This window comes from Equus quagga, chromosome 12 (assembly GCF_021613505.1).
Source record: "Equus quagga isolate Etosha38 chromosome 12, UCLA_HA_Equagga_1.0, whole genome shotgun sequence".
NCBI classification, from domain to species: Eukaryota; Metazoa; Chordata; class Mammalia; order Perissodactyla; family Equidae; genus Equus; species Equus quagga.
In genome coordinates, this window is record NC_060278.1 from 85,763,858 (window position 1) to 85,776,964 (window position 13,107).

At 54.6% G+C, this 13,107-nt stretch overlaps 1 protein-coding gene across 1 annotated transcript; it reads left to right on the top strand.

Moving 5' to 3' along the window:
• Nucleotides 1-801: 801 nt before the first annotated feature.
• BPIFB6 (BPI fold containing family B member 6) lies at nt 802-12,838 on the top strand. Its single transcript, XM_046678160.1, has 15 exons — nt 802-901; nt 2,208-2,307; nt 3,401-3,505; nt 3,960-4,109; nt 4,266-4,329; nt 4,792-4,852; nt 5,337-5,428; nt 6,261-6,437; nt 7,570-7,623; nt 7,984-8,157; nt 8,934-9,001; nt 10,476-10,521; nt 11,591-11,654; nt 12,076-12,152; nt 12,806-12,838. The coding sequence occupies exons 1-15, from the start codon at nt 802-804 to the stop codon at nt 12,836-12,838; spliced, it is 1,365 nt and encodes a 454-aa protein (XP_046534116.1).
• Nucleotides 12,839-13,107: the final 269 nt, after the last annotated feature.

Sequence of the window (13,107 nt, forward strand, 5' to 3'; positions counted from 1 at the left end):
TCCCTCCTTGATTCTTGCAGCCACAGCTGAAACCGGACGCAAACGCTCGGCCTCTGGTTGGAGAATTTCAGGTCTTGGTAAGTAGGAGGGAGGGATTTCTGGGGGCCCAGGGCTGGGGTGGGGCTTTCCTGGGAACTTGAAGGGTCTGGGGTGGAAGGTCTTCATTCGGTTCTCTACTCAGTGGCTGGGAGAACCTGGGTGGGCGCCTCAGTTTCCCTATTGGTGAGGCGATGTCTAAACGGCCTTAAGAGGCTGTGGGTTGAGATTTCTGGAAGTGAGACTGCACTGGAGGAGGTGGGGGATGCCGTTGCCTGGAGCATCAGGGTAGGGGGAGCAGAGGCCCCCCCCCCCATTCCCACACCGCCCTGGGCGTTTCTGGGCTCAGGACATGGTTGGAATCCCCTCCGCGGTCCCAGCATTGCCCAGCACTGAGCGGCACTTGAACTCATGAAAAACTGCAGCTGAACTTCTCCCCAAATCCGGAACTCAGGCCATCCAGAAGGTGTCACGCCCCCGGACGAGGAAACCGAGGCTTAGCGGGGGAAGGGACCTGCCTTAGAGAGGTCAGTCAGAGTCACTTCGAGAGATAGTGGCTCCAGAGTCCTGTGTTGAATCTGGACCCTCTTGGAGACCCTCTTGAGAAGGCAGTAACCAGGTTTGCTGAACTGGCTGGAGTCCAAAGGGCCCTGGATCTCTGAGATCACGCAGGGAGCCCAGTCTGCTGGGAGCGTGGGAGGATCCCAGGGGAAGCAGGGCCTGGTGGCCTGCACCCAACTTAGGCCCCGCGGCACAGGTGGAGCCATGCTGTGGATCCTGTGTCTGGGCTTCTGCGGCCTGCTGCCCCACACACAAGCTGACCCCGGGGCACTGCTGCGGCTGGGCATGGATGTCATGAACCACGGTGAGCTGGTGGGCTGGGTGGGGGGCCAGGGGTGTGTGGTGGGCAGTGACTGCTCATGTTTGTATGGCCTTGAGCATCCTATGATTCTTGAAATAAACTATAAGCAATACGTTATTATCATTCTTGAGAAAATGGGGTGACTTGCTCAAGGTCCTCCCACAGGTTGGCGGCAGAGCTGGAAATCCTGTTTCCTTGGAGCCTTTTGTTGACCCTGATGGCAGGGGTTGGTGGACACAAGTGGGCTGTGGGGGGGTGACAGACATGAGCCAAATCCTGGCTCGGCCAACAATTTGCTGTGTGATCTCAGGCGAGTCATTTACCTTCTCTGTGTTGCTGTTTACTCACCTGTAAACGCTAAATGTAAAGAAAGGTAAAATAGGGTGACCAGCCCTTCCGTGACAAGATCCGATGTAACGTGAGATTCAGGTCCCCCGAGGGGGCTGCAGGAACGTTTATTTTCCACTTCTGAGCTCCACAACTTTAAGAGAAATGAAGTCACATCCAGAGCAAGGGGCTAATGATAGCTCTATCAGCTCGGTGTTTGTCTCCTCTCTGGGAATTAGCCTGTGACTGTGATGGAGGTGTGTCTGGCACCTGTCATTGGGGTTGGGCCTCCAGGCCCGGGGAATCAGAACGTCTTGGCTTCAGGCACAGAATCTGCATTTTAACAAGCCCCCAGATGAGTTCTCTCGTCACCCGGGTTTGACAGTGGCTGGGTCACAGGATAAAGTCTACGCTTTAGCTTGGGGTCAAGGCCTCCATGATACGCCCCCTAATGCTCCAGTTTCTCGGTTGTGCCCGTCCCCGCCCTCTGGTCATGCTGTGTTTCCCTCTCTTCCCTCACCATGCCGCCTTCTTCCCCCTTCCCCACCTTTGCACCCGCTGTGCTCTCTGCCCTGAGTGGCCCCCTTTATCCATTTGCTTCCTGGTGAAAATTCTTACTCTTCCCTCAAGGACCAACTGATATGTCACCTCCTCCTGGAAGCCTTCCCAGCTCTTCCTTTCCTGGCCCAAATCCCTCATGTGGTTCCTCTAGCTGCCTGCGCTTATTATGGCTCTTGTCATTTGTTACTGTCATTGCTGGTGATTCTGTCTCCCCCATGAGGCTGGAGGGGGGCAGAGCTGGGCATGACTCATCTCTGAGTCCCCAGATCACCCAGCCCAGGGTGGGGCACAGTGACTGTGGGGCAGATAGTGGTGCCACTTATAAGTGGTGTGGGCCTGGGATGCCCGAGACAGTGGCCCAGGGCAGAGAGGGAGTGGGGAGCCCAGCTGAGGGTCTCTCCGGACCCCTCCCCCTTTCCAGAGGTCCAGAGTGCCATGGATGAGAGTCATATCCTGGAGAAGATGGCAGCTGAGGCGGGCAAGAAACGGCCAGGGGTGAAACCCATCAAGGGCCTCACTAAGTGAGCAGGGGAGGGGTTGGGGGTGGCAGTGAGGGCAGAGGGTGGCGGCGATGCTGTGCTGGGACCTGAGAAGGCAGGAGGGGGAGCTTGTGCAGGACGTGGGGCCTCTGTCATGCCTTACTGCTGGCTCACTGTGTCACCTTGGGCAGGTCACTGCTCCTGCCTGGGCCTCTGTCTCCTCGGTCACCCACTGGGGACAATTCCTGTCCTGTTGTGACCAGGGTCATTGGGAGGAGGCTGTGAGGTTGAAAAGTCAGACTCCAACCCCCTACATACAGCAGGAGCTCACTGAATACATATGAAGTTGAATGAGAAATCCTCAAATGGCAAAGCTGGCAAGTTATCAGTACTCAGCTAATGAGAGGGGCAAATTGGTTCCGTGGCAAGAGTCTTCTGGGATTGATTGGTAGGGGCTGCCTGGATTAGTAGGGTTCTGGGGCACTCACTGAACGGAGCAGAAAATAGGACTGTGATCCATTAGCAATGTCTGCCAAGAGCTCAGGATAAGCAGGTGGAGGTGGATGTGCCACATCTTTGTTATCCTGGCTCTCAACTGGTGGTTCTCAACCAGGGGTGATTTTGTCTCTAAGGGACATTTGGCAATGTCTGGAGACATTTCTGGTTGTCACGACTTGCCAGGGAGGGGAGGGAAGGGGAGATGCATCTAGTGCCACTAGGGGGTAGAGGCCGGGGATGCTACTAAACATCCTACAGTGCACAGGACAACCCCCCACAACGAACAATGATCTTGCCCAAAATCTCAACAGTGCCACTGGTGAGAAACTTTAATCTAAGCAAACCTCCCCATTCTGCCAATGGGGAAACTGAGGCCCATGGAAGGGAAGGGAGCTGCCCAACGTCACACATTAAGCCAGATGTCCCAATTCACACATGATGAGTGCTTTCTGTGTACAAACTGGATTATGTCCAGCCTTCTGTTTGTGTCTCATGATGATCCCACAAGGCAGACTTATCCCCGTGACATGGGATGAGAAGCTTACCCAGGGCCGCCAGCAAGGTGGTGGAGGAGCAGGCTGAGGGCCTGGGTCTTGCTGTCTGGTTCTCATTGCTGCGCATGCCTGTCCTGTCCCAGCCTGAAGGTGAAGGACGTGAAGCTGCCTGTCATCGCACTGAGCTTCATACCTGGGGTGGGCATCTTCCAGTGTGTGTCCACAGGCATGACCATCACTGGCAAGAGGTGAGTATGGCAGGGGAGGGGACGAGGGAAGGAGAATGGCCTCCTTGTCTCACCCTAACATGCACATGTATTGAGTACCTACTGTATACCACCGGGGTGCTGTGGTCTGAGCTGATGCAAACTTGGGTCCCACCTTTGATGGGAATCAGACCTGAGTGCAGAGGATCACAGACTGAGGGATTGGCCAAGGACAAAAGAAGCATTGACAGGGTGGTGGTGGGGGATCAGAAAAGACTTTTGGGAGATGACAGCTGAGTAGGGTTTTGAAGGATGTATAGGAGTCCACTGAAGCAAGAGGGGAGAGGAAATGCTGGTTGTGTGACCTTGGACAGATCCCACCCCCCGTTCTGTCCTGTGGGGTGGTCCCCCATCCTTTCCCTCTCTCAGAGCTGCTGAGATTGTGGGCAAGGAGGAGACAGAGATGCCCATGACACCTGCCCGCCCCCTCCTCCAGCTTCATGGGTGGGAACATGGAGATCATCGTGGTCCTGAATATCACAGCCACCAACCGACTTCTGCAGGATGAGGAGACAGGCCTCCCCACGTTCAAGAGCGAGGGCTGTGAGGTCATCCTGGTCAGTGTGAAGACCAACCTGCCCAGCAAGTAAGGGGCTCTGTGGCTGGGGAGGAGGGCTGGGTCCATGTTGCCACCCACCCAGCATTCCACTCCCTGAGCTACTGCACTTCCTTAACCGTGTCCCGCACGTCCTGTGCCTGACTTCCTGCCATCTGTGCCCCTGTCCCCGTCCTCTGTGTCTAGCATGCTGCCTAAGGTGGTCAACAAGTTCCTGGACAGCACCCTACACAAGGTTCTCCCTGACCTGGTGAGTGCCCGGGGCAAGCTTCCACCCCGTCTGTGGCAGCGCTTAGACCAGGGCCGGTAGGTGCATTTTATCTCAGGTCCTGACCCTGATGCACTGACAGAGGCTGAGGGGGATTCTGAGGCTGTGGCTGGCTCAGTGGGAGAAAGTGCCGTGATCAGCTAGTGATGTCTGCTGTGTGCATGGAGGAGGAAATGGCAGGCTGTGTATGCCAGAGTGCCAACCCTGCCAAGACCACCAGTCCTTGGGGAACGAGTGCTCACTGGTTTTGTTGGCTGTGGTCAGGAGAGTTGGGTTCTGGTCCAGGCTCCACCAGTGACTTCCCATGTGACTTGTGGCCTCAGTTTCCCGTCCAGTCCCTGTCCCGCCAGGGCTCTGGGGACTCCCCGTGGAGTATGTTCAGCTGCGAGTAGGGAGGTCCTCCGTGCAGGGGCCCCCTCCGTCCAGCGCCTTCTCTGCTTCTAGATGTGTCCAGCCATCGACGCAGTCCTGGTGTATGTGAACAGGAAGTGGGCCAACCTGAATGGTGAGTGTAACCCTGGCCGTGCCTCGCTCCCACACGGGGACATCAGGGCGGCCGGACTTTGATGCCCCATTCCCCATTCAAGTGCCTGCGCCCAGCCCAGCCTTGCGAATAGAGGGGGTCTGACGTCGTGGTGTCTGGCCATCTTCCTACTGTCCCGATGGGAAGCCTGAGGCCCTGAGGGACGCTGGAGTCCTCGCCTCCCAGCCCTCCTTCCAATGTTCTGTCCGTCGCTCCCAGACTCAAAGGACAGCAGCCATTCTGGGCTCATCCACAAACCTTGCCCCTTGAGTAGTATTCCCGAAGGTGGTGATACCTGGCTCCTTCCTTTGCTGGGGGATCACTGCTAAGTAACTCGCCTTGGGTCACACAGAGGGCCAGGTTTCCTGGCACCCAGGCCGGACTCTGGTGGCATCTGGTTGATGCTGACTTCTCCGGGATGCCCCTGAGTTGGCGCCTCTCTGAGTGGAAACTTCTCTTTGCACAGCTGCCATGCCTGTGGGCCAGATGGGCACTGTCAAATACGTCCTGACGTCCATCCCAACTGCCACAGCCAACTACATCCAAGTGGACTTCAGCGTAAGCACCAGGGGGCCACCAGGGGGCTGGGGTCTCAGGCTCACCAACCTGAGTGGTGGGGGCTTCTCTGGCCAAGGCAGGTGGCAGGACTGCGGCAATGGAGGGGGAGGGCCCTCAGGTGCCAGGAGACCAGGCCCATCATTGGAATATGCCCTGACACTGGGGTACCCTCGCTCTTCTGCTGTCAACGTGAACCCTGAGTCCTGAGCTGGTTTCCAGGACTGCCAACTCCACTCTCACACCTTCTCCCAAGGCTGTCTGCTTGTCCCAGTGAGGGGCTCCGTCGTACCCCACCATTGCACAGGGGAACAGTGAGGCCCAGCGGGGAGGCAGGGTTGGGTAGGGTCCCATCAGTTGGTGACAGAGTTGGGTCCTCACCTAGGTCTCCAGAACCCCGTGTGCCTAAGTGAGATGCATCTTCCAGGAATGGGAAGAAAAATCCCAGGAAGTCGTCTCCCTGGAAAGTCTTCCTCTGACGTGGTTCTCGCAGGCCACCTTATTTTCCACTTACCTCTTTCTCCTGAGAATAAAACAGAAAACACGCTCTGCCTAAATGAGAGCTCAACCAGCCAGAGGCAAATCAACTGAGGTTACTTAAGCAATCCTGGGAGGAACCACCAGTGGTTTAGTGGCTGACTCCCTCTGGCCTCTGTCTGCCCATCTGCACACGGGGAGGGTTGAGCCACGGTAGCCTGAGGGCTCCGGCTCTAACGTCTAAGGACTTGCCGACTCGGGGCTGCTTTCAGCACCATTCGTTTGGAGGACTGAGGCTCACCCCATCCACAGGCCTTCATGGCCAAGGCTGAGTGTCCGTCTCCCGGCTGTCCCACAGCCTGTGGTGCAGCAACAGGAGGGTAACGCCATCCAGCTTGCTGACGCCGGGGAGGCGCTTGAGTTCCCCAAGGACTATGCTACAGGCTCCTCGCAGCTGCTGCTCTCGGCCGCCTTCCTCACAGCAGAGCTTGCCCTTCTGCAGAAGTCCTTTGATGTGACTGTCCGGGATAGGATGGTGAGCTGCCCAGGGTCCCCTTCCCCCCATCTGCATCTGCCCCCTGTAATGACAGTCCTTGTCCCGTGTGTCCATTCTGAGAATTATCCTGGGGTTGTGGGCAACACTAGGACTGGGAGATGCCAGGATCATCAGTTCCCCTCACCATCCACCATCTCTCTGTCCATGGAACTACCATCTACTCATCCACCCACGCAACTGTCCGTACAACTGGGTATTTATTCATCAGCCTACAACTCTCAGACATCGGCCATTCATCCATCTTCTTTTTTATCTAATCATCATCCACCCACCCATCTGTCTCGCTACCAGATATTTATGCCCTAGACTCTATCTTTCCAGCTAGCATCCATTCATCCCTTCATATCATCCATGCCTAGAACAGGACCTGATACTACTGAGTGAATGAATCTATGCATCTGTCATTTACCATCCAAACATTCATCTCCCCACCCATCTACCCACCCAACTCTCCGTTATCCATCCTACTACGCATGTACTCATCCACTCATCCATCCACCTACCCATCCATCCATCCCCACTGATCCATCCATTCATCCTCCCATCTATGCACCTACCAGCCATCCGTGTACTTTCCCGTTGATCCTCCCACTCACCAATCCATTCATCATCCATTCTCCCATCCATTTATCAGACCATTCCACCATCTCCCCATCCACCCATCCTCCCATCCATCATTCCTTTCATCCCTCCACCCACTGATTCACCTGCCCGTCTATTATTCATTCTCTTACATGAACACTCATCCATCCATTCACCCATCCATTCCCTCACTTATCTATTTATCCATTTTCCCCATCTGTCTATCTATCCATGAATCCATCTACCCACCCCCATCTCACCCATCACATCCACCCATTCTCCCATCTATCTGCTCGCTTTTTCATCTAACGACGTTTTCTTAGCATTTGACCTTGTGCTTAGCGCAAGGGGCATTGGAACATGTAAGTCACAGTCTGGGCTACCCAGGACTCACTAGCTATTTAATCACAGAGTGCTAAGTGTTTTGATGAAGGGGACCTCGGAGGGCACACCTTGTTAAGTCAGAGGTGTTTGTCAGGATGGGCCAAGGAAGGCCTCCGTAATCCTAACCTTGGCTTTTATTTTGTAGATTGGAGAGCTGCCCCCACAAACCACCAAGACACTGGCTGGCTTCATCCCTGAAGTGAGCACCCCACTCCCCGTGTCACCATGCCCTGCCCTGTTCTGCCATCAAGGGACAGGGCTTCAGGAGGCAGCTTTTCAGTGCCACGTCTGCCGTGTCCAATGTGGAGTCATCCGACTTCTCCACAAAGACTCTTCGGGCCCAGCATAGAAACGGCTCAGCTTTTACACTCTCCATATCCAATATAGAAAGAGACAGATTGTTTTATTTCTTTTATTTCCCGATAGACACATCCCAGCCTTTGCATGTTGTGCTTCCCGTGTCCAGGGTCAAAATCACCTCCTTCCTGATGGACTCCTGGGTTCAGTGGAAGCCACCAGTCTGAGGCTGGCCCTGAGGGCAGTTTCCTGGTTTCTGTAGGTGGCTGAGGCCTATCCCAAGCCGAAGCCCTTGGTGACCCAGATCAGGATAAACAAGCCTCCCAAGGTCACCATGAAGGTGGGCAAGAGCCTGCTGCTCCTCCACGGCACCCTGGAGATGCTCGCTGCTCGGCGGCGGGGCAGGGCTCCTGTATCCATCTTTCTCTTGGAAGCTGTGAGTGGAATCTGTTCCCCGTTTAGGCCTAATGTCGTGGATAGTCAAGGCTGGAGGGTGGGATTTCTGTTGATAGCCAAGTAACGGAGTGAAGGGTTCTTACTTAATCCCAACTGGATGATCCTAACCTCCCGGGCACTATCACCTGATGTCTGAGCCTTGGCTCTGCCATTGAACCTTTGAATGGCTAGAAAGATCAACAAAATGGGGGTCAGTAGTTTAGTCCTTTCTTTCTCTCTCTTCCCTCCTCCTTGTCTCTCTTCTTTCCTCCTCCCTCCGACATTTATTAGCATCTATAAGGGCAGAGAAGGGCTCACCTTGGGGCCTGTGGGAGCCTACAGAGATTCCAAATCTAGTTTGAGGAAATCTTAGAGGACTTCCCAGAGGAGGTGATGCCTGAGCTATGTTTTGAAGGTTGAGCAGGAGCTGACTAGGGAAAGGGTTGATGCTGGGAAGGCTGGTGATGGAGGGCACTCCAAGCAGAGGTCACAGGATGTGCAAAAGCCTGGAGCAGTAACACAGTATGTGCAGGGACCCACGAACGTGCCAGGTAGTTTTGAGAGGGCTGTCCTGGGCCAGATACAGGGGAGATGTGGAGCCTGGGCTGCAGGTTTGGGGAGACTGCTGGGTTCAGTTCCTGAAGGTAGGACGGGCAGAGAGGAAGACCCCTGCTGTGTCTTGGCAGTGGTGGAGGTGCTGGGAAGGTGGTAAAGCCCTTGGTTTTACCAGCCTTGATGGGGGACCCAGTGCCTTCTCTCTGTTTCCTTCCACGCCAGCACTTCAACCTCAAAGTCCAGTACTCAGTCCGTGAGGACCGGCTGCAGATGGCCACCTCCCTGGACAGGTGGGTGTCTGCTGCCCACGCCGGCATGCTTGTACCCCTGCATGGCCTTACCAATACCACTCAGTCTTCTTCTCCTGGATCTCCCGCTGGTCCATCCAGCATGGCTCACACTGTCAGGCTGCTCTGGTCACTATTGCTATTCTAGAACTCTCAATGGCTCCCCATTGTCTGCATGATCTTTCCTCCTTAGCCTGGCACTCAAGGCCCTTCTCAAATTTTCCCACCGCTGCTCCCACCATTCCTCTAGGCTCTTGCACAGTGAGTCTGATCATGAGCCTAGGTCAGCTTTTCCATTCATAGGCTTCTGTCCATACCATCCAAATGCCCCTGCCAGTCAGCGCCCGCCTCAAATGACACCTCTTCCAGGAAGCCTTTCCTTATACTAATAACAGCTGACATTCATAGATCTCTGTCAGTGGGTGAGGCACTGGTTGTACACATTCTATTCATTATCCCACTTCAGCATCCTAGTTTTATATTCAGTTGCTCATTAATTTTTGTATTTTCCTTCATCTTTGATCTAACTCATATTAGGCCAGGATTCTTTCACTTACAAGAGACAGTTCCACCGGTAACTGGCTTAAGCCTCAAAGGGAATCTTTTGGCTCGTAGAATTGAAACTCTAGGGGTGGACTGCTGTCAAGCATGGCTGGATCTAGGTGTGCAAAGTCCTCAAAAATGTGCCTCCCTCCTTCCTTGGCCTGTGCTGTCCACTTTGTTGGCTGAATTGTCAGGCAGCCTCTCCCCAGGTGGTGGTGAAGTGACCCCGACAACAAAAGAGGCCTCTTGTCCAGCAGTACTAACAGAATCACCAAGGCAGGCTCCCTCTGGTCTAGCATGGTCACGTGACCAGCCCCAAGCTAATCCCTGTGACTCCAGAGGTAGGATGCTCTGGTTGGCCAGGCCTGGGTCCCGTGCTCGCCCAGGGGGCTCTGGGTTCAGCCCCACCTGAATGCCTTGGAAAATGGAGGAATGGAACATGGAGGGTCTGTTACTGGAATAGAGAATAACTGTTGGGAAGATAGGGCCACGAGATGACCATCACATGGCCTGTTCTGGTGCCAACATGTATCAGTGCCTTCTGGAGGCTGTGCAGGGGAGGGGGCCGGGTGAGGGGCCCCAATTTTGTGTCCTGCAAGTATCTGGGACTGACTAGTTGGGCCACAAACCTCTGCATACTGGGCCTGGGGCAGGAGCAATAGACATGGCTGAGGGTCCCAGGGGGAAGAGTCAGCACCAATGAGAGGAGGCAGTGGTTTGAGCTGTGGGAAGAAAAATGGGCTGTAATGAAAGGTGGTGAGTGCCCCATCACAGGTAGCATGCAAGCAGAGGCTTATGAGCACCTGGTCTGAAGGCTATAGAGGGGACTTCTGCCTCAGGGAGGGGTAGGAGGGGTTTGAGACCCCCCTTTCTCTAGGCTCAGGACAGTGGCTCTGACTACCTTCCCTGCTTCTGGTTTCTTTCCCCCACGCAGATTGCTGAGCCTGTCCCGGGTGTCCTCATCGATTGGCACCTTCAATGTAAGTGTCCCAAGTGCTTCTGCCTGGTCTGGCTTGAGGGCAAGAGGGGGCCTCCTCTCCCTTGAGACTTCAGGGAAAGGCCTGGAAATGGAGGCAGAATGAACAGAGAAGGTCATTGTGGGGCTTGGGGTTTCTGACTTGCTGTGTGACCTTGGGAAGGTCACTTAGCCTCTCTGGGTCTGTTTCCTTTTCTGGATAGAATCTGAATATCTCCCTGGATTGATTTTTAAAGCAATGCAGGAGGCCGGTCCTGTGGCCGAGCGGTTAAGTTTGTGTGTTCCACTTCAGCCGCCCAGGGTTTCAGCGGTTTGGATCCTGGGCACAGACATGGCATCGCTCATCAGGCCATGCTGAGGCAGCACCCCAAGTAGCAAATCCAGAAGGACCTACGACTAGAATATACAACTATGGACCGGGGGGCTTTGGGGAGAAAGAGAAGAAGAAGAAGAAGGAGAAAAAGCTTGGCAACAGATGTCAGCTCAGGCACCGATCTTTAAAACAAAAACAAAAACAGTGCACAGCAGCAGCCTGAGCTGGCTGGGTTGGCCCAGCGGTCATTTTTATCAGTCTCTGTAGCCTGAGGGTCCAACACAGAAACTGACCCCGTAGGTGCTAATAATAACGGCAACAATAGCACTTACTGAGCACTTACTCAGTGCTGTGCCCTGTACTCAAACTCATTGAATCCGTGTGAGTAGGTGCTATTATATTCGCTTTCCGGGATGGGGAAACTGAGGTGCAGAGAGGCAGTCAATGAATGACTGATTGAAGCTACTGAGTTTTCTGTAGGAACAGGAACGGGGTCCACAGGCCACTCAGCGTCTCCTGAATTCCTCTGTGCCTGCACACGAGCCGAGGCCCACGTGCCGTTCGAACAAGGACTAGGAGGTGAAGGCCATCGGTCTGTAGTCAGACAGTGTCCGGCCCGGTTTCGATGCTGGGTGGACAGATTGTATGATGTCTCTAATTCACGCCTGTGGTCCCTGGGCCCAGATGGAGTGAAAAAACCTGTTGAACTGAATTGAATGATGGGATGTGGGTGTTTCTTCTCTTTCCCTCTTTCCGCCAGGAGAAGGAACTGACGGGCTTCATCACAGATTATCTCCGAGAAGCCTACATCCCAGTCATCAATGGTGAGGGCTCCAGCAGGCTTTGATTTTGCTGGTGCCAAGAAGCACTCTAAGCAGGATGGGCTACCACCTGGGTGGCCTCAAGCCCCTCCCCTGACCCTGGTGGAGGAGGCTAAAAGGGAGTCAGTGGTCATTGCTGAATCTTGGAGGATAATTTAGTCTTAATGTCACCTCCCTGAGTACAAAGGCCCCTCCCACAATTTGAGACTCTTGGCTCCTGACCCCACACACACACCATGAGTCAGATCTTGACCCAGGCCTGGGATAGAAATACATGATGATGGCTCATGCGCTCTATGCCTGTGCAGCTGGCGGACATCACAAGTCAATCACTGCACTATTTCCCACTACTGGGCTCCCGGCAGCCGCTCCTTAATCAATTGCAGAGCAGTCAGGCTGAAGTGACCCCTAGTGTGTTTCTCAGATGCGCTCCAAGTCGGCCTCCCGCTTCCGGACATTCTGGACATGAATTACAACCTGGCAGAGCTGGACGTAGTAGAGGTGAGGAAGGCAGCTGGGGAAGAACATGTCGGTCAATGCTTTCAGCCAATGAATGATGAGTAAAAGCCTGCCTTTGTCATCCGGGAGGGAGCAGGGCTGAGCAGGGCGGAGGCCATCAGTACAACCTGCCAATCCCTTGAGAAGACCCTGCCGCTCAGAACCCAGGCTCCCCTTGGCCAGGGGCTCCCCAGGGGGAAACTGGAATTCTGTTCCTTTCCTTCCCTGCAAATTAGTTCACCTTTCTCTGCGCCTCTTTTTTCTGTTGCTTAAAATGGGGATGATGATATGGGTGTCCACCCCAGAGAGCTGTGGTGACAATTCACTGAGACAACTCACCTGAAGGCATGCAGTAAGTGCTCAATAAGTATCAGGTTTATATTGCATGCCAGGCATTGCGCTTGGAGCACGAACGGTGCATTTTTCTCACTTGATCTCTCCACTCTGGGAGGTAGGGTGCTTGCCCCCTCTTGACGATCGAGAAAACTGAGGCTCAGAGAGGTGAAGGGTCACCAGGCGAGTCTAGTTCATCCTTTGCTCTTAAACACCATGCTGGTTTCCACTTCCTGGCCACGGCCCGTTCCATGCCATCCTGCACCTGCGTGACCCCTGTCATTGCTCCCCGTACCACCACCTGGCCCTTTGCTTCCTGCCAGAACGCCCTGGTGTTGGACTTGAAGCTGGACTGACCGGGCAGGATTCGCCTGCCAGCTGCCTGCACACCACCAACTGTCTGCGCCCTGTGGAGGAGCCCCGACTGGAGCTGGGGTCCCGGCCCTCTCCCACCGCAGCTGCTTCCTTTGATAAGGAGTGAGCTGGCCAGCCTGGCTGGGACCTTGGCAATAAACAGGAGACAGGCCCTTACAAACACCTGATGCTTTGAGCTCTTAATTTGTAGCAAATCGACATGTGGCTTTTCTTCCCTTTTGGTGGGATTTGGGTCTAAGACCAGCTTGGG

Coding starts and splice junctions, on each gene's coding strand:
- BPIFB6 (XM_046678160.1), top strand. CDS start 802: ATGCTGTGGATCCTGTGTCTGGGCTTCTGCGGCCTGCTGCCCCACACA. Junction 3,506..3,959: donor ATGACCATCACTGGCAAGAG/GTGAGTATGGCA, acceptor CCCCTCCTCCAG/CTTCATGGGTGGGAACATGG. Junction 6,438..7,569: donor TGACTGTCCGGGATAGGATG/GTGAGCTGCCCA, acceptor TTTATTTTGTAG/ATTGGAGAGCTGCCCCCACA.